The sequence below is a fragment of the Rissa tridactyla genome, chromosome 21 (assembly GCF_028500815.1).
Source record: "Rissa tridactyla isolate bRisTri1 chromosome 21, bRisTri1.patW.cur.20221130, whole genome shotgun sequence".
Classification (NCBI taxonomy): domain Eukaryota; kingdom Metazoa; phylum Chordata; class Aves; order Charadriiformes; family Laridae; genus Rissa; species Rissa tridactyla.
In genome coordinates, this window is record NC_071486.1 from 2,918,803 (window position 1) to 2,939,958 (window position 21,156).

Here is a 21,156-nt window from a genome sequence, read left to right on the forward strand (position 1 = left end):
ATTTTGCAAGCACAACTTTGCCTCCACATTTTGCACTAGGCGAACTCTATCCCACTTTCCCACAGGCAAGAAAAAAATATTAGAAAGGCAAACAGCAGAACACTAAACAAAAACAGACACCCGGAGAGTATGTAACAGGATTAACAGACCTAAAGAATTAAGAGTTAACTGATTCTTTAAGAAACTTAGGAAAGAAGGTGCTAACCTTGGTGTATTACCTGGAAAGTCCTGATTGTCTGGGAAGTAATACTCTGTGAATTCAATATGGATCGCAGAGACCTGATCAGGAAGTTTGAAGAATTTTCTACTACATGAAAGCAAGGTGGAGGGTTTCTTACTTTGTTGACCAGCTGTAGAAACCTGAAAACACAATGTAAGCAGTTGTGCAGAATTCAAATTTGGCAAAGCAAATTGTCCTAGTAACCCTGCAGCCTCCTGTGTTCAATCCATCTCATTTACACATCAAACATACTCTGCTTTCAAGTAAAAATAAACCTTCTTCCTACCTGCTAATAGTGCCAACTCCTCTCCTTTGAGGGAGTTTAGTTCTTTGTGTCTCCCGTCACTGCTAGTAAGAGCCATGACAACCAGAATTAGGTGACGTGAATACACAGAAATGAAACCTGTTATAGCTTTCTTCAAGATTAACAGCCTGTTAGTAAGTCCATTACAGTATCTGGTACTGATTACGCCCTTGCAATGGTTACAGGGTATACGGGTGTAGGGCCTGATCCGGTCTAGGAATGCTTTCTGTCCTGGATCAGAAAGCACGAGGGAAGACTTATTCCTCCTCTGTCAAAAATCCATATCCTCACTAACTTCTCAAATGCATGGAATCTGTTACCCTGGGCTAATGCTTGATTAAAGTTTAGATGCAGAAACTCTGTGGTTATGTATGCTGTTTCCCCTGAACGTGAAAATTATCTGTTCACACTTCATTTCAAAGTTTTACATGCAACATAATGTATTGCATTTGGGTTCTCTGTATGGAGTTTTGGTTGTCTTGGATGACATAAGATTTGCATGATTCATTTGAATCATATCAGACTAAATTTCTTTTTTTGAAATGACATGAACATCTCCAGACACTGATGAAATCCCTACCTGGTGAACATCCAAGTCATCCACTCGAATTACCACACAGCTGGATCGAAGCCGGTTCCAGGGAGGGTGCCGGAGCCGTGGCAAACTTGTGGGAGGTATACGGCCTTTCTCTAAGGGACTTTTATGAGGACTCAATGAAGCATCTGGGGGGATGGAACAGCAGAACCAATAGGGTTTTACTCCTCTCCTTTGCTGCACACTTCAGCATCAATACCAACACGTATGTGCTTACAGAGCAGAATTAACAGTCCCAAAATTAGAAACAGATGGGCACAGTTAGGCAGGAAAAAAAAAAACTTAGGACTTTTGAAGGAAGAACACTGAAAGATGAGTATGCTCTGTAGCGAGAGAACACATTCTTCAGCTAGACTGTAAGTATTTAATTTACTCATATACTCGCTTGCAGATAAACTCAATAAATAAGCTAGGAAAGTGATGACTGCAGTCTGTCTGTTCTTGCTGCAGTGTTATTCCAGTATGATAGCCACTTTCCTTCACCATTATATTCATGACTTTTAGTGTGCTATGGATTTCTGCACCAACAAGTCAGCCTGCTAAAATGGGCAGAGGTAACTAGATGGTTGGAGCAAAATTGTTATCGTCTCCTGCTTTACTAGGAGTTTTATCAAATATCATTACCTGGTTTCCTTTTGAAGGGGGAAAGTGGAGTCCTGGCAAATGCAGGGTCTGTTTCTTCATAAAGCTTCTCAATCTTGCTTTGAAATTCATTCACCAACTTCTTTGCCCACTGTCCCCGTGTTTCCATTGCTTCACTGTACCGCACCCAATGCCTGCAGGCATCTCCTGCATGAAAACAAGCATCCTGCCTTTAAAAATTATATTCCTGGATACATGCAACCCTCCTGTGCCCCTGAATGTGTGCAAATCTGTACAGCATTCCTCTTTATTGATACCACATCTGGAACATGCAATATGCAGCATACTAAGTGCTGGTGAAACAAGCACAGGGTTTCATACAACAGAGCTGGTCCTACCAGCAAGTGTTCCAAATTCAAGTGTTGGGAAGAATGCCAAGGTCACTTTTCCTTGATTCTTCAGTTAACCACAAACAGATTTTCTCCTGGGATACATCTTATAAGCCTTCCAAATTGATTAGGCACATGTAAGAACCAGATTCAGAGCTTAAGCAACTGAAAAGGAATCTATAGTTTCAAGTTGATGTCTTTACAACAGACAGCAACTCACTCCTCTCTTTGTACTCTGCTCTGCCAGCAACTTGTCAGTCAGCCGCTGACAGGTAAATTAGATTAACCCTGCCCATGAGGATTTAAGTCCCCAGTCCTTTCTGTAGCCTTTCTTCCTGAAGCCATATAGCATCACTGTTCTTCAAATTCTATTTAATCCCCCTCCTCAAGTCGGGAGGCCACACGCTCCCCTACCTGCCCTGTGGAAAGGATAATAGTCAAAAGCCATCCTCCTGAAGGTCAGCTGCATGGCACCTCCCAGCATCCCATGCTTCAAAGCACCTGCGGAAAACAGAACAAAGAAAATCATGATCAGCTGTACAATCCAAGTCCTGGTCCAGGAGAATTCAGAACAACATTGCTTTGATTGCCACCACTGATTGATTATCATCGTGGCCAGTATTAGGGTATCAACTTTTAGAAAGCTGTATCAAAACCTTGTCCTAGGAAGGAAAAGGACAAGGGAATGTAACAGGCCAACAGTTTGTATCGTAAGAACCAGATCTAGAAGCTCAAATAGCAAACTGCAAGATCCCATTGCTTCCCAGGCCCACTACAATAACCAGCACTTGTGTTTCCAACACTTGCTGGTAAAACCAGTGAAATAAAGACAACAAAACTGAGACAAGATGTTGCTAACAGCAGGTCAGGAGACAGCCATGCACAGATTAATTAAAAAAATATTTGCAACAGTGATGGATGTGGGTAGGAGATTTTTTTTTTCTTTTTTAAAGGGATGATGCATGAAAGCAAACAGTACAACTTGGATCAGAGACGGTTGTGCATAGAGAGAGAGAGGGGCACCTTTGCCTCAGAAGAGAAAAAAGTACTTAGAATTCTACCTCAGTAGGGGGCAGCTAGGAGTAAAACAGACACTAGTTAGCGAAGTCTTGCTTGAAAAGAACATGGTAGGCGGGGGAATGGTCTGTCAAAGGCGGCAAAGAATCCTTGCTGCCGTGAATGTCCTGAATACTGTCAAAGCAAACTTTTTCTCACCAAGTGGAATGATCGCGCTTTATTCCCATTGCTCAATACCAGATTGTTCCTATAGCATATCCTCTATCATTTCAACTACGTCACCAGCAACCTTGTCCACTGATGGACCTCCCCATGTTTGTACAATGGAGGTACGAAAGATTTTCCAATACCTAGTTCAGAGGTACAGAACTGATCTCTCTATCAGCCTGAACAACTGCCTATTGCCTTACTGGGTAACAGTAACGTGAAAGATGCTTGTTTTCAAGAGGAAAATCCTCCTTCAAGACCAAAAATTAATGACCGGATTAATGTTTTCCTCCTGCTCTCGGTTACCTGACTCTCGAGTGTGGCTGTCATCACAGATATGCAGATCCAAGCGCGAGATGAGGAGGTGGTACGACGACTCTTTCATGTCATGCTTATCAAAGTATTGACCAATGCTACTTGCATTCGGGCTGACTCCAAATGGCTGAGACCAGGACTGCTGGGTACTTGGAGCAGGTGGTGTGATCTATTAGAGAGACACAAGCTCGGTAAGAACTAATAGAAAGAAAAAAATAAAAAAATAAAATAGAGAGAGGTTATAATGCAATGTAAAACAATGCATGCAATCTTCCAGACTGCAAGGCATCAATCTACAGAAATCGAATTGGGAGTCCAGAAATCTGGATCCTTTCCTATGTTCTCACGAGCAAAACTCTTTTGCTGTGGTTCTGCCTCCTCTACATCAAGCTACCGTTCATTTATCTTGAAATACGCTGTAAGACTCCTGGACAAAAAGGGCTAAATATTCCTGATCCTCCCCCCTTCTATGTAATCTCACTGCACTATGTGCACAGCCCTCCTTCCCCAGAGCTTCCACCAGCATCAGCAATATTCTTCTTCCCTCATCCTTGTCTCTGAAAACATCTTTTGTCCTCTGCTCTATGTATTTATTCTGTGACGTTTCACAGAATTTTGAAAACAAAGAAAGTGGTAAGGGAAGTTCAAGGTCACTGGCAGAAGCAGCTGTTCTAAGGTTCTCGTACACTGCTAGGCTATATGTGAACCAAAGAACAATTGCAAAAATCAAGAGCTCTCTCCAGAGTAGGAGAAAGAAAACAAGAAACCCAAACAACAACAGTGAAACTGAATGCCAAATGTTTTCCCTTGAGCATCACAGCTCACTATGGTTTTATGTCATAATTTATTATACCAGAGTCCCTTCCCCCAGACTCATGCAGATAGTCGTTCAGAGACAGAAAAGATTATTTCTAGAACATATTTATTGCTTATTACCAAATCAAACCCTCGTGGGATCCTCTGCAACTTTCCACGTGCCAGGCAAACCTGGAAAGCCATGCAACTTAACACCACTTTTCCCCCCCATCAGACAGAATCTAGCCCGTGACTATGTATGAACATTCTCTGATGCTTACTGGCAATGAATCCAACTCCTTTGGTCACTTCATGACTCACTCACCTGTACAGACTCTGGTGCCAAGCTTTTCCTCTGCTGGGCAGACTTCTCCATGGCTTCACTCAGAGACTCCGCATATTTCATCATTGCTTTCAGCTGAGAGTCTGTCAGCACCCAGAGCAGGTCATCAAGGAGAAACATCAGCTTAGATGCCATCACATTGCAGTCTTTGGTCTGAAAGAGCAAGGAGGAGTCATGGACTTTAGGAATTTCAACCATATACATCCATTCTTCATAATACATGGAAGCTGTAGCAGAAATAAGAAATGCCGCTCTGAAACTCATCTGAGGGAGAAATTAACTTGTCTGGTGGATGTCCACAGTACCTCCTCTGAGAAAGAAAGTAGTCAAAGCTTCCTCCTCTTTAGGAGGCAAATGGCTCACTGGTTTTAAAAAAAGAAAAAAAAAAACCCCAACCCCCAGATGGTTTAATATTTTTTTCATCATCGCATATCTGTTGACAGCTAAAAATAAGGCTACCAGCCTTTAATCTCCTAGTAAAGAGATGACAGCTCTCCTTGGGATGTTCGAAGGGATTTAAAAAACTTGCTCCATACATGTTACCCTCTGGGAAATAAACTGCTTTGACATTTGGTAGGAACGCAGCTGTCTCCAACAGAAAACACAGAGTGATATAGCAGCTTGGGCTCAACATTTGTGAAGGAACAGAACGGCTGCTGGGGAACGTGGGAGGAAGTATGCATCATCACCGCACCAGGCAGGAAGACTGTATCCTGCAACGTATGGAGGAAACTCTCACCCTTCTCTTGAGAGAGATCTGGATCCTCCCCTGGTTAGTAATGAGTCTCAGAGGAGTAGTAACAGGATCCTGATCGCCATTGTCAGTGGCATCTGCTTCTATCCTAAGTGTCTGCCAGGTGAGCTCTTTGAACGTCAAAACCTGCCCAGAAGAAAAACAGGAAAATGGTGAGATTTTCAACAACTTCAAGGATTAAAATAAACGCTTAAAGGATGTGGAATAAATCAAGGCCACAGAAAATAGTTTGACAAGTTTTTCTTCTGTGATTCCAGTACAAAACCAAAATCATGTACCGGGTAACATCCAACCCCCTCTCTCAAATCGAGTTTAAAACCGGACAAGTCACAAGGGCATTCAGAGCTTCTCCAGTTTCATTCTCTCAGATTAGAAAAGCTCAGAGAAAGCCCCGAACGCAAGTCAGCTCTCAGCCACCCTGTTCCAGCAAATGGTAGGCAAGCTCAAACCTCCCTACCGTCACTGTGTGAGAATTCAGACAATAGCCTGATTACCCCAGAGGACTTGGGTTACACGAGTGTCACTCTTCTGTGCACATTATGGCAGGCAACATAAGGCGACTCCTTACCTCTCCTCTCTGCGGATCTGTAATGCGGGTGAGCCGCAAGTCGCTCTGTTGCCAGTTTGGGTTGACACTGTAGCCTTGGAGCTGCCATAGCTCAAAAGAAGCATGAAAGGCCTTGGAGTGAATCTTGATGGTGATGGAATTGACAACAATAAACATCCCCTCCACGACTTTTTCAGCAAAGCCATATTCACTGCAAAGAGAAGATCTCTCAAAGTCATCACCTGTTACAATAAAAGGCCTGGCAGAGGTAAGGATACATACAGAGAGACTCCAAGGTTTATAAGCAATACTAGAACCACTTAAACCTGACTGTAGAGAGGCCAGTGGTTAACCTTCGAGAACAAGGGCCACCCATAGCTCAGTAGCATGTCAGAAAGAAACCATAGGGCTCAGGATCTGACCTTTGACCTGCAGCAAGAGCAATGGGAGACTGTCCGTTGGGTGGCCGAGGCTCTTCACATGTTCGCATCTCCACCTCCACTTTATCCAGGTACTGTAAAGGCAGAACATGGAAGCAATAAATACAAGACCAAGACTCAAGCTCAGGCTACCAGCCTTAGGTCTGAGGTTCCGGGGCAGGAATAAACAAGCTCTGGGTTCTCATGCCTCTCCAAGAGTCCCATGTGCTAAAACTCTCACACCATCAGTGCCAAGATTGTTGGGTAATCTGAATCCCCAGAAGTGGGGGGAAAACAAACAACAAAAACGAGGCACAAGGCTGCCCTGGACTTCACTGAGAGCTCAGACCACCTCGGTCCTGCAGTGAGATGTGGGTCTCATGGGAGGTCAGCCATCGCCAAACAGGACTATTCTCAGAACTCCCCTTCCCCTATGTGCTAAGGGCCTTGAGGATTTAGGTCAAATGAACATTTGAGTGTGCACTTCAGTTTCCCTTTGCAGGATTTTTCTCAAGTAAAGAAATAAAAGCAATGAACAAAAGAGGAAACATTACCAGGCAGATTGGGTGCGTTTTCAGCTTTGTCCACTGGATCTGAAAAAATAAAGTTGAGGTTACAAGGTTACATTTTGCATTGGAAAGTTTGAGAAATCACAGGGAACCGTGAGTCCAAAGTTCTTCTCTGAGAAATGATCACAGTGACAATCCATCATGTCTCACCAAATCCAGGTCAGGCTCACACAGACAAGCGAAAAGACATTCCAGCCACCAGACCTATAAATCCAGCTTAGCTTTTGGATCTCACATATCATCACAAGTAACAGATAGTCTGCAGGTCAAATTCTGATTTTTCATATTCTTTCATAGAGAACATTGTCCTTGAAGAGTTTACAATTAATTGCTGCTGTTATTGGAGTCAGGTAACACCTTTGAAGACTGTGCACAAACAAAAAATACTCAATTTATTTTCTTACAGCAACACTTATTCTGCAGTTGTCGTAGGAGGGAGAACACGTTTGTTACTAAATTAAGCAGATCTGACTCTAAAAGCAGAGCAGATCAGATGAGCAAGAGAGGCTCATTTTTATTGTCACTTGGCAGAGTAGAGACATATTTCTTTTATAGCAAGTCTCTCTGATACACTAAAAACTTTTACATTCACGTAATACAACTATGGTTAGTACCAATTGAGATTAAACACTCTGTCACTTCATACCAACTGAAAAAGAAATAAATTTTTTTGCTCTAAAAACCACAATGAGAAAGAATTTGTAAGAGGAGTTCAGTGTGCAAAAGTGCAACTGCTTGCACAATTTCAGTGATTATGCATGTAAATGGCTAACTGTGGGCGCAAAGGCTGACTGAGAGCAGAGAGTGCAGCTTTCCACATGCACTATTCACACACTTCTCATGAATGACACTTTCAACAATTAAGACTTAACTTCAGTTTATTTTTACAATATCTCACAGCATAATTAGGCTTTCAGAGAACTGCACTCCATTTCTCTCTGCTTCCTATTCCTGTTGGAGGCCTGTGTTACTTCTTTAGCATTAAAAAGAAAAGTCAGCATAGATGAAGGAAGACACAGCAAACAACTCTGGTATCAAAATAGCAGGGAATGACCAGAGATGTCTGTAAAATCCTAAGCGACATCGAGGTGATGTGCAGGGAATGATAGTTCGCTATTTTTTCCAATAGCAGCACCAGGAGGTCATCAACTAAAACTAGTATATGCAGGGTTGATACAAGCAAAAGTAGATGTAGTTAAGCTCTGGGATTCTTTGCCATAGCACGCTCTGGATGAGCAAGTGAGTCCAGACAGCATACGCAGCAAATTGCTGGAAATTCATCAGTGGCTATTAACTATAAAGACCTGACTGCTGGCTTAATGAGTCACCTGAAGGTGAGGAAGGATCACACACACTTTTTCTGTGCTCTCTCAGCATCCTCTACCATCTGCTGCAGGCCACCATCAGGGGCAGAGCGCTTGGCAAAGCCAGCCATGTCAGGTTTCACCAAAGGGCATCTCATAGCATTCAATTAGCAAGACTCACACCTAAAGCATAGGTTTTGAGATGCATGGATTGAATCACATCATGATTCGTCATCAGAAATTCCTAAATGACACACAGAAGCTGCCAACGGAGGGCCTCATCTGCCTCCGGGGATGCGAGCGCAGGCTCCTCTGCTCACCCTGATAGATGCCTTGTTACAGTAGACGCGAGTGATGGCAAGCCAGGTGGGCAGCTCCAGCACATTCTGCAGCACCTCTTCATCCAGCTCCAAGTTAGTCAGCTGCCCCTGCCCTTTCAACGTGCTCAGGTTGATTTTGTCTGGAGAGAGATTCTTGGTAAACCTACAAGAGAAGAAAGAGGAGACTCTAAAAACAACCCCCAGCAAAGCTGGGGCTAAAGGAGCCTTTAAGAGAGCTATTTTAAGTATAAAAATCTTCGTGTTGTTTTGTTAAATGCCTTCTGACATTTTTAAACCCAGGGCATGTTGGTTGCTCCAGAAAAAAAAAAAAGTGTTTACACTTTGACATTTGAAGGACTTGTTCTTCTTTGACTTTCTTTGACAAAGGACTTTGTTTTTCTTTTAATTCAAGTTTGGGAAACTCAAAATTCTTTCTAAAGCACTGGGAACCTGGAAACCAACAAAATTGCCCTAGGACAAAAACAAAGAAAAGCAAAGCAGGTCAGCAATTTTACTTCCCTCAGAAGTACCATATCAGTGGTGAAAAGTTTAATTATCTAGATATTTTTTTTGAAGTTTTTGACACAGGAAAGGAAAAGGTCATTAATAAATAATTTTTACGGCTGTCCCTTTAAATACCAGTCTCGAAGTCCAGCCTGTTCTTTGGTCAGCAGGTCCAAGCATGCAACCTAACTCCCCTCCTGGTGACCAGCCCAAGCTCCCGTCTTCCTCTCCTTTTGGCAGCCAGCAGCTGCTGCTCTCTCTGGTTGCAATTCCTCCTCCCAAGTGCTTCTGTTGTTTCCACCTCCCTTGTGTGCAGCCTACAATCTTCAGATGCATCCAAAATGCAACGGATGAAACAATTTCAGCAGGACTCCTCAAGAACAATGTATTCTGGGGCAAATTTGAAGACTTCTGATTTCATTAAAACCACTGTGGCCCCTAAGGAACCAGTTTAGAGGGCAGTAGACCATGGAGGCTGTATGCGTGTCAGCAATACCTCACCGGGACAGCTGTCTCCATCGAACAACCCTTCTGTGCAGAAGGGGCCATCACCAAGGGAGCGAGGCAGCTCACACCAGGACACTCCGCAGTCACAGGATTTGAAGCTGCCAAACAACTCACCCACTACTGAAGCCAGGGCTTATTCCACACATTCCTCCACACTAATGCTAATTCTAATTCTGTACAGTGGTCCAGAAAGCGGAAGAGAAAGAAAGACCCTATTGTCAGCATAAGCAGGATTAGGCTCACAGTTAGTCACACGCTGCCATTCTCTCTCCTTTCCTGCACCAGCAGCGTGGGCTACTTCTCTGTGAAAGGCACAAAGGGCATCTGGAACAAAGTCATTACTAAAAGAGGGGAGCAGGAACCAGAGCCACACTGCCAGGGTGGCAGCTGATGTGGCCACCGTAAGAGAATGAGGTGCGGTACAAAATTGGCTGAGACACCAGGGCAGCTGCTAGTCAGTCAACCCAGGGCTTCCTGGGGCAAAAGTGCCTTTCCAAAGCGAACATTTTATTAGGAGAAAGTCTGACAGACAGCGCAGAGCCACTGATGCCAACCCTACGCTACTGATGCGGCAACTCCTGGAAGAGGAGGGTGGCACAAACAGCTGGGGGTTTGCCTACTACTGCTTTTTACCTTCACCCCTGCCACTGTAGAGTCTCCTGCCACCACAGAAGCCTGAGTCAGACATTTACTGTGTCATGCTGTCGCCTCCCTCCCTTGAGACAAAGGTACACACTGACAGCTGATTAAAGACCAAGTTTATAACACACCTGTCAGCATCTCAGGCTGACACGTTCACTTTAAACTTGTTACTCCCTTTAACTGGAGGCCCTCTTGTTTAAACACACCCAGGAAGGTGGCCAAGTTCAACACTGCTTCTCAGCATCTGTACAAAGAAATAACATATTCCAGAGTGTGACACAGCAGCTGCTCCACTGGCGGGGAGATGCAGGGATATGCTGAGCATCTATAAAATTTGTGCTTGGAGTCCTGTCGCAAGCACCCAATCTCAGACACTGCTGAAAATTAGACCAAATACCTCCAGGGGCAATACACGAGCATCCTTGTCTTGCATTAGAGAGCCAGCTCTGTTGAAAGCTGTTGTAATCATGCCCACTTGGGACTGGATACTAAGAATGAAACAAATACAACCTGAACAGGTAGGTAATAAAAAGCACTTGGCACTGTTAAGCTCACAGGCTGCTGTGGGTAGTGATCAGCTTACAGGTGGGGAGAGGCTGAGGCACAGAGCAGCTTTCCCACACTTGTTAAAGCGAGGATCAAACCACAGGCTTATCAGATCCTCATCCTGGGCTAAGCATGCTTAGATAGGCAAGCTGCTTTCAGCTGGTAATGCAGAAGAAAAACATAAGAACTTGTCTAAACCAGGGCATCACCTTTATTTAGTGTGTACGTGTATCAAAAAGAACAGTAACCTAGTGAAAGGACACTAAAGCTGTGAAACAGGACACTGGTGGAGAGAGTGGTATGAAACATGATCTAGCTAAAAACAAATAACTATTTGTAATCACCTACAGGGAGAGGCTGCAGAGATCCTGCTGAACAGGTAAGAAAACCACCATGAGTGCCACCAGACTCTACAGAAGAATCCTTTCATGAGGCATTCTCGATGCACCAAAATGTACCATTCCACCCCCAAAGGAGAGGTTACAGACCCCACTGACAATGGGACAACAGAAGCTGCAAGTTTTGTAAGCAAAAATCTAAAATTGAAACAAATTCTCTCTTTTAAACCACACAGTCAAAATTCCTGAAGGTATGTTTATTATCACGTCCCCTGCTCTCAGTTTCTTCCCCTGTAGAGGAATCCAAGCTCTTCAAATGGAATAATCTTCAAATTTAAGGTATCTTGAGACATGTAATGCATGTCAGATGGGGCTTACAGGAGTAAAACAGTTGAAGTGTGCCTGTGAATTTGGGAGTTCTTAGATGCCAAATCTTCACTACTTCTTGAAAGGAACTGCTTTGGTCACTGCCAGGGGAGGAAAAAAGCAGCAAGAGCAGACAATTTTAGATGTTTGTTGGCAGGCTCGCTCCATTCATACTCATCAACAGTAACATTTTTGGCAGCATGGATTGCTGGCTTAGAGAAAAGTGAATGAAAATGGTAGCTATTAGGAAAACCGACAGTGTGGGATATTTGCACTTTTTTTTTTTTTGCAACTCTAACAGACATCACATAGCACTAAGCCAGTAAACTCAAAGGACAGCACTCCTTTTGAGCTTGCCAGGATTACCATGACAAAAGTAAAACCAGAAAACCTTTTTCTGTCTTCTATAGAATTGTCGCTGCAGAGTCACAAGGGCATTTTGCATCTGTGTACACTTACACAAGCATGCATCCATCCACACTAACAATACCGGGAGCAACTTTTCTGTCTCTGCGAGAGTCTGCCAGCCAGAAGCGGATCTGCTGCACCACAGCCCAGTGGACCATCACAGCCACCAGCATCCACAGAAGGCCTTCAAGGGACTAAAAAGTTCTTGCTGCATTCACAGTTAAGGCAGTGGGAAACACAAGCTATAACCTTATAACAGCTATAAGCCAGGGAAGTCCTGCTAGGTCAAGCCTCTGGGCTAAGTAAGCCCAGTGGTTTGCAGAGAAGAGTTTTCCCTACAGTCCGTTTCCCAGTTTCCCACTGTTTCTTACCACTTTAGACGACACGAGCATTAGGGCTCTCAATCAACATTTATAAGAAGCAGACAGATACAGTCATTAACAGCGCCATCCTAATTCCATAGCAGACTGAATGTCTCATCCTAAGATACTAACAACTCCCCGATGATTTAAACCTCAATGCCTTCTTGGGATTTGGCCTAGAAGAATGATGTTCTTTAAGAAACCCTCAGCTTTCTTGGGCGGTTTCTGAGATCATGATTCATTTGCTCTGAAGCCTCATTTCAGGTTTTAGGTGGGCAAGGCACAGGACTGTCAGTCTATTTGCTCAAACATCACCTTGAATATATGTCAAAAAATGATGTCACTACTAAAAGAATGACTGCCTGATTCATCATCTTGTATATCCAGAGGCCACAAACTCACTGATTGCAAGAGGGAATTTGGCCAAATCTGATTTCTGGCCCAAAGCCAGGCTATAATCATAAATAATAAATTTATGTTCACATTTGTAGCTGTCTGGCCACACTGTCTCCAACTGAGCAAATCCATAGACAGATAATGTCAGAAGAAGATGTCTGAAACCATAAAACTTCTTTTCAGATCTCTCTCTCGCATTACCTTGCTGACACGTGGTACAGGAACCCTCTCTTCATATGCTCAAACGAGATTTTCTGCCTTAGCTTCTTCTGCAGTTATTCAGTAATCATTGTCTATTGTATGTAATCACTACCTACAGCTAAACACATTTATTTCTATTAATATCTTTGTTACTATGGTTATTATATGTGAGAACTAATTAGCAGTACACCAGTGACCTTGATTTTACTTAATGACAAGCATCATCTATTGGCAGAAGCAAGTAACTGTATGGCTTGCAATACTAGCCACAGTTGCAGATGGAAAAATACTCAAAACACAAGTAAGCCAGGAAGGGGGTAACTTGTCAGCTGGAAGCTGAAAACAGACAAGCAATATTAAGGGGCCCAGGGAAACCGCTGCAGACAAGGTTCATGCCTTCATAAGGGTAACAGCAAGGGAAGAGATGAAGTTTTTCTGCTTTAATTTGTAACACAGATACGTAATCTAAGCAACTATGGCAGAAGGACAGAAATTAGATGGTGAAAAAACCCCACTATATTCTGGCCAATGCAATTTGCTCCTTACCCAAAATCTTTCCCAGAGCCTTGTCTGGTTAGGTTTTGGACAGGCCATTTAATGGGATTTCCATCTTCCTTGGGAAGATCTTCTACAATCCAAAAGTCTCTGTGATAAGACATTTACCCTCATATTAAACTCTCTTATCTTGGGAGACAAAGAGCATGCTTACTTGGAAAAAAAGGTTCATGACTAGTAAAAGAAAAGGTCAGTGACTTCCAAATAGAGGAAAACTTTCAAGCAAGATAGCAGCAGAAGCTTTAACTGCAAGATCCATGTCTGGGAATGAACTGAAAAATAAGTATGGAGGAAATAAAACCGGGCAAGTGATCAAAACTTCTGTAAAAGTAAAAAATAGCTGCCTCGAAGTCACATAGGAAGAAGAAGTAAAAGCCCTTTCAGGAAGAAAAGCCATTTTACTTACTCAAGCTTTTGGTCTAACTGTTGAGCAATCTGCCTGGTAAGCAGGCACAGTGCTACTCAAGATTGAGAGATTCAGAGTTGCAGACAAGGAAGAGAAACACATTGAATTAGCAGAAGACTAATTTATGCACAGTATTAGATGGCATCTAGTACCAGTCTCGTTGGTATCATACCAACTTAGTATAAAGCCATTTAGAATTTAAGGGACTCTGATCAACACCAAACTAACCAGTTGTTTAGAAGATGGAAAGCACCACATATTATTGAAAAATCACCTCCACAACTCCAGCTCTACATTGCATACAGTACTAGTATACCCTAGATATACTGGTAGGGAATAATATTTTCCTTTGTGGACAATGAGGTCCCCATGCAATAAGCCCGATGACTTTGTCCTACTTAAGTTACACAACAAACTCTGTACATGTTACCATGTAACCCGATAACAGCCTTTAGCACTATACTGGTAGGCTCCTTATCAGGGTGCACTGATGTGCCTGTATACACATACCACCCGTGGCTTTAAATTATCAGCTTTCTGTTTTTCCAAGCTTTAACCACACTGAATAAAAGGCTGAGCCACTCAACCACCCAAAGTCAAATGCGGTTTCACATGTACCACAAAACATCTTTATGATTAGTCAGTTGTCTTGGCTCCAAGTTATCCATGGCTAAGGTTAAAAGACTTAGAAATTCAATTCAAAGTTAAACTTGCACAGGGGGGGAAAAAAAAAGAAAAAAAAATCAACATTTCTAAACAGATCAGAACAATACTGAAATATTACACAAAGCAGGAACGTCATCTCACTCCTTCCTGGAGTCTGCATCCTCACTTACTTAGGTGCCTGAGGACACTTTCTTGTCCCAACCAGAAATGGCTGTTACACACCCCGAATACTGGAAAACTGCAAAGGCTCCAGACTAGGCGCGCTTCTTGCGCCACACCCACTGTCAACTGATTTGGTAGTAGGAGACCTGTAAAGCAAACCATAAACTAACCTGAAAGGAAAAGAGGCTGGGTTTTTGGCAGGGGTTGAACTCCATCTCCCTGAGGAACTGTTTTACTATTTCTAGCTCATCGTCTGGAAGCTCAGTAAAGTTTAAATGCCAGCTGCCCCATGCTCCGAAATCTGGAATGAAAACCCTCGTCAGCTGCCAGGGAATTTCCTAAGACTAAACCTCAAGCAAATAAACACATGAAAGAAAACTAGGAAGAAACATACAAATAAATGCACTAGTCAGAAGTCCCACTTCTCAGATTTGAAGAAATTATTTGCCCTGCAATCCAATCTGCATTTTTGTTTCCAACCTGCAGAAAATAACAGGTTATTGCATAATTTAGACACAGCTGAGCAGCTGCAGAGGAGGTAAGAGCTCAAGGAGTCTAGAAGAAATGAGACAAGGGGAAAAGAGTCATGTTTAATGGCCCCTTTTCCTGACCCATCACTTCATCTGAAGAGTAGCTGTGGCATGGAGAGGTTCCATGCGGCTCTGCAAAACCCATCAGCAGATGTGAGGATATATCCAGCCACATTTTCCTCTTGAGCTACTGAAGGGCAATTTATTTTTGCTGCAACAAGAGTCTATTTAGCATTCCAGAAACGGCACACACTTCTCTCTCGAGCCGAGTGGAAGCGGTTGGAAAAACCTTGCATCCAGCAGCTGACACACACTTCGTAAAATTGACAATTTGATTCTTCTGCTAAACTGCAAATAGCCACTCTGATTTTAGAGATTACTCTCTGTGAAAGGAAAACACCATGTCCTGTTATGCGTGCAGTCTCTTTTCCCACCCCTGTCTTGAACAAAGAAATGGTTTGCTGTTTATTACTTTAGTCCATAACAGCCCAGGTTTCCGTCTTTCCGTCAAGACTTCCTCAATATTAAAATTTTTAAAAGTCTAAAAAAACCCATCAAAACGTACTAGGAGAACAATAAATTTCCAAATTACAACATTAAAGAGTTTGCATCCAGCCTTAAATGCTTTGCTAGACATAGCACATAAGAACTTAAGAGACAAACTTACTATGAGTGTTTCAGCAGTCAATACCTTGGGAGCTCGGCCTGACGGCGTGCAAAACTGCAGCCACTGCTGGGAAGGAGACTTGACAAAGCTTCTTTCTTATGAATTGGCTCAGAGCTTCTTCCTACAAACTGTTTCCACCCTGTTCCCAAACCTGCTTCTATTTGCTAGTACTCACAAGGCTATTTTCAGAGCGATGTACAAACTGGCTCGTTAGTATTATCTCTACTTAACCGCTGGGGAAACTATGACACCAAGTGATGAAGTGACTTCCCCATAGCCACAGGAAGCTATGGGAAGACCCAATCGCACACCCTACCCAACACAGCCTGTTGGGCATCTCCCTTCTGTCCCAAACCCTCACACCTTTTGAGACACATGTCTTACTGCTCTCAGACACAAGAAGATCAAGATGTGCAGCTTAAAAATTCAGGGAGGTTGTTCACACCTGGGTTACATTCTCTCTGTATCATACTGGTGTTGGTCAAGTCCTCTTCAGCCACACCAAAACACATGCAAGCCCCTCGCAGGTGTGAGAACACAACCACATCCCTCCTCTGCTATTCTCTGCTGCTGTTTGTCCAAGTGCTGGCTGCAGGACAGGGTTATTCTGGGCTTTAGCCACCAGATTTGTTTTTCAAGCCTTCACGTTTTGGATTCCAACTTGTGTGCTTTGTGGCACTTGGGCACCAAAATATTACCTGGCTGAACAGAATCCACTGAAAAGCAGGAACAGAATGCTTTGCAGACGGAAAAGTAATAGCTTTTTTATCATCAGTTTTAAACTGCTAGGAGCTTTGTGGTTTCACGTATTTCCCATAGCTGCAACAGCTATTTTAGGCAAATTATCTTCTTCAGCAGCAGAAGTTTCCCCAATCACTGAAGGAGGATATTAAAGCAACTAAAGCCAAAATTGCAAAGAGACTCTGTCCCAGGCAAAGGTTCTCCAGAGGCCCCTTCTGCCTAAATCACTCCATGATTCTGTAGCTTCATCAGGCCATTCCCAGATGCAATTTCCTTGCTTTCCTCCCTACCCACCATGCTCTTTAAATTTCTTCCAGTTAATTTAGAACCAAGGTCGGGAAACTCAGAGAAACCTGAAGGGTTAAGTGTTAAGCGCACAGCTTAACCTGACAGCAGGTGTTTCTAAATCAGAGGGTTTCCAACACATTTTACTAACCGAATGTGCCGTCACTTTGACTGTCACTGCAAGGGCACAGCTGCATCTCAGCATTCGAGCACGCAGTGGTGCCGCAAAACACTTCAGGACAAATGAGAATTAAACAGACAGAGAATTCAGACTGTATTTTCTTATAGTGATTTCCAGATTGCAGCATTTAGCCAAGAAATCTAAGCACTGAGGGGAAAGAAGTGCCCTTTGGACATAGGGAATTGCCTGCCCCTCTGTCTTGGGCAAATGATGCATATCTGATAACGTGATCTGACCTTCTGCCCAGTGCGAGACACAGAGCCCATCTCAATGATCCTTGAATGGCAGAGGTTGAATCCCAGTCTCTTTTCTGAAGAAGAACCACTTCTGCGTCTTGTCCCCACGTTTTCTGAGGAGAAGGATGGGTCCCATCGGGATAACACATCTCAATTCTGCCATCCTGGCCTCAGAGAAGCTGATACCACCAAACAGCAGGATGACCATCAGCTACAATGGCCTTTCTTTGTCCTGTCTTAGGCTGAGAGCATGTCTTTGACGATGGGGGCGAACAGAGGGCCAACGAGGCTGTGATTCTGTGTGACAAGGCTTTTGAGCACAGAGGCACAAACAGCTCCAAGACTAACGGAAGAGCTAATCCAGTAATGGTACAGAACTGGCAGGGTTCACATGGCAGAGAGCAGTTCTGGGTCTTGGAGCCAGCTCTGAATTCTTTTCACATGGCACAGAAGTAGCACAACTGCCTGGAAGGGGTAATACCAAATGCATTTTTAGGGCCAGGAAGATTCTGAGATTCTTACATCCAAGTTATGAAATAACAACCCACAGAATTCTATGTGTTCCTACCTTGGCGCACTCTGCAACACTCAGTTTTCCTAACCGCTAAATCGATCTAGAAGAAACTAAAGATACATTATAGGCTTTCCTGATATTTTCACTTATCTACTAGCAGGGGGTTTATCTGTTGCAAGGACTAGGTGCAATTGCAAATGAAAGAGGGGAGGAGTCAAGGCAGTCTTGTCTGGGATATATGGCCCAAACCACAGGGAACTAAGAAGAAAGGCTCTACTAAGGTGCAGTACAATTTATGATGATATACATAATGCTGTTTCGCGTACTTGACCTACATCTACAAGCATCAAAGTATTACATCCTGCACATGCTACTCAATTGTTTCATTTTCTAGGATTTTTTAAAATTCTGTTTCTAAAGCTCATCTTATCCAAAAAGGTGGATCCAACGCTGTGCTATAAAAGACAGTCCTGCCAACTTCTCCCATGCCTCCTCTTCCTCTGTATGACATCGGGATGGAGAAGAAAGTGACAATTGAAGGCACAATTGATAAACCTGGCTGCGCAGCCTTGCACCTGCCAAAGATAATTTGGCTTCAGCCTTCACTGGAAAGGCTGTACTGTCCAAAACGTTGCCCATCATTCAGCAACCTCCAAAACCAGGGAAAAGAGGAAACAAACCAACGAACAGAAGCAAAGCAAAGTATAAAATGACACTGAAAATGTTGCTCCACTGTCTTAATCCCTGCCACAATTCCCAGTCTTGCTCCACAGCAAAACAGCACCTTGCAGATACTGTCCCGACCAACACATGAAACAGCAACTGAGATCTTCTGTGTCTCTTAATCTGGTGTAACAGACTGGGAACAAAACAGAGCGAAAACCCCTGTGGCACTCATGTACTTCATCACCTCAGAAATGAAGGGCCTCTGCACACGTCAGTCCCTGTTTACAAGCATGGCTCTAGCCAAGGCAAAACCACCAGCCCAGTATTCCCCTGTTTCTGTTGCGCACATCTGTTATCAACTGGGCCAGCTGCCTGGACTGGTGACTCAAGCACGACATTCTTTCCTCTGCAAACAGGTTTCATTTCCCACACGCTGGTTCTCCTTTGTATTTTCCCAGTGGTAATCCTGGTGTTACCTCAGCCAACTTTTCTCTCTCATTTCTCCCCTGCTTCTTTCTCACCCTGCTTTCAGAGATTCCTGAAGTTCCTCCTCAGCTGCGGTTCACCAGAGCTCCTGTCAAATCTAGATATGCTTGTGGTCTCCTTCCCCTGCATTCAGACCTGCCCCAGAACCTCACCCCAGCTCCTCTGCTCACACCAGCTTTTATTTCTTTCAGAGGCTTCTGACTCAGTGGCTCTTTCCCATCAGCCCTTTAGAATTGAAGCAAGCACAGCTATTATCTGATTATTTCTCCACCTAACTTTTAGCCTTTTCCAAACAGAATTACATGTTGCATTTCCTCTGGAAAGGAGGTAACATGCGCAATTAAGGTCTATTAAAGCCTATTGCTCCACGAGCTCACATGTTTTGACACATGTAAAAAAGAAAATCTCACAAAGCAGTTGTCAGATGCAGCAGTGGATAAAAGCATCCTAATGAAATTAAATAAAAATAATTTTGATAAGGATTTCTACTGCAGTGCTGAGAACTTAAATCCTGAAGCGTTACATGAAGTAAATTTGGGCAGTTTGGCTTGCCACGGTTTCCCTGTTTACCAAATGGGGATAAACACCACCTTCGTAACACCTTGAGATCAAGCGTCTACTACAGCTGCACTGAGCACTATTAAAATTAATTAATTAAATAAAAATAGGGCACTTTCAAACAAAACCAGAAAGAGGTAAAGGCAAAACACTGTTCTATTTTAAAGCAATAGAGGTGCTTCCATAAATAATTACGGGCTGGTAAACACACCCAAAGTACAGCTCTTGTTATACAGCCTCGGAGGAGTTCAAACCAGACTCAAGTTCAAACACACAGCGAGCAGCTGAGGCTTCAGACAGCTCGTAGGGAGAGCCCTTTGTTCCAGCTGTAACGGTTTGATGGTTGGTTATAAACATTCTCCTGCAGAATCTGCCTCCCCACTACTGCAGCCATGTGCCAGTGGAGAAGAACCAAAAAGTGAAACCACCTAATCTGTTTTCTTCTCCAAGCTAAATATAGGACAAAAGAGTGAAAAGCACAGATGGTGAAAGCACTGCAAGTTTTTAGGCTCTTCTGCTCTAGGAATTTAAGCTGCTAAAGCACAACTCGGGCTAAGCCTTCTGAAATACATTCATAACGCAGCTCTGTCACTGGTGGCAAAGCCCAGCTTTACAGATCACCGCAAGTGACCACTGTCATCCTATTAGACATGTGATTCACTTAATCTGAACAGTGGGTGTGAAACAACTCTCTCATATTTCCCTCATCTTGCTGTCTCTCGTGACCCTGCCTTGCAAATTTCCACATAGAAAAGGAACAAAAACGCACCCCAGGCAGAAATGACTTCAAATGAAGATGTAACAAGAGGAACACGGAATTATTTCATATGCAAATTGAAAGCAGAAAATAAAGGCAGATTAATGATTCAGTAGCAAAATTCTTCCGGGCAAATGAGCATAGCTGAAAGAAAGACCCAAAGGGAGTGTGAAGCTGAGGTATTTGGAGGAAACAAAACCGGAACAACGTAATCTTTTTATACAACATTGAAGTGCATTCAAAATGCAGTTCTGCAAAACATCCACAATAGTTATGCAAGAGAGGGGCAGGATCAGACCAACCACCCCAAATGACAGAGTAGCTCCACCTAGTAGGTAAACAGGTAAAGTTCCAGAATTTTTTGTAACTCCTTGGCACTGCACAAGGAGAGAGACACAGGTGAACACTAACAACTGACCCAATCAGAGGGGGAAAAAGGGCACTTTCAGCAGGAATGTGTTGTAACAGTGCAAGATAAGGCAGACTGAAAAGCAATATTAAGTAAAAGCACCCACAAGAAAAGTGTATTTACCTAAAAAAAGAGAACTGTCCATAAGCAAAATGCACACCCCCTTTCATCCTAGGAGGAGTGGTACATAGGAATAAAGCCCAGCTCTATTTCAGCCTCCATTAATAACTGCTCTCATCTACCTCTCCTTGTTATAAATACTTCAGTGCCTCCTGACACATAACGAGCATGACATGCCGATTTGAGGTGGAACGAGACAGAAAGCTCAGAGATTTGTGATGTCAGGTCTAGCAGAAATTCATTTAAATTAGCGCACTGAACGGATCA

General features: G+C 43.3%; 1 protein-coding gene across 4 annotated transcripts in view; it reads right to left on the bottom strand.

Annotated features, from left to right (window-relative positions):
- Positions 1-21,156, bottom strand: part of BLTP3A (bridge-like lipid transfer protein family member 3A) — a 34,963-nt gene that overhangs the window by 12,216 nt on the left and 1,591 nt on the right. Inside the window, exons 1-12 of one of the 4 annotated variants that reach the window (XR_008463268.1) lie at positions 17,380-19,520; positions 8,681-8,843; positions 7,042-7,080; positions 6,491-6,582; positions 6,090-6,279; positions 5,507-5,647; positions 4,750-4,920; positions 3,621-3,798; positions 2,505-2,591; positions 1,744-1,908; positions 1,105-1,247; positions 219-360 (exon numbers count right to left, since the gene is read on the bottom strand). Coding sequence is in view for 3 of the 4 variants with exons in the window: in XM_054181175.1 (XP_054037150.1) it covers positions 219-360; positions 1,105-1,247; positions 1,744-1,908; positions 2,505-2,591; positions 3,621-3,798; positions 4,750-4,920; positions 5,507-5,647; positions 6,090-6,279; positions 6,491-6,582; positions 7,042-7,080; positions 8,681-8,843; positions 17,380-17,528 (1,660 nt within the window). In the remaining variant the exon portion in view is untranslated. Of the gene's footprint in view, positions 1-218; positions 361-1,104; positions 1,248-1,743; positions 1,909-2,504; positions 2,592-3,620; positions 3,799-4,749; positions 4,921-5,506; positions 5,648-6,089; positions 6,280-6,490; positions 6,583-7,041; positions 7,081-8,680; positions 8,844-15,936; positions 16,314-17,379; positions 19,521-21,156 lie in introns of those variants that run through there. The other 3 variants (XM_054181175.1, XM_054181178.1, XM_054181177.1) reach the window with 3 other exon arrangements.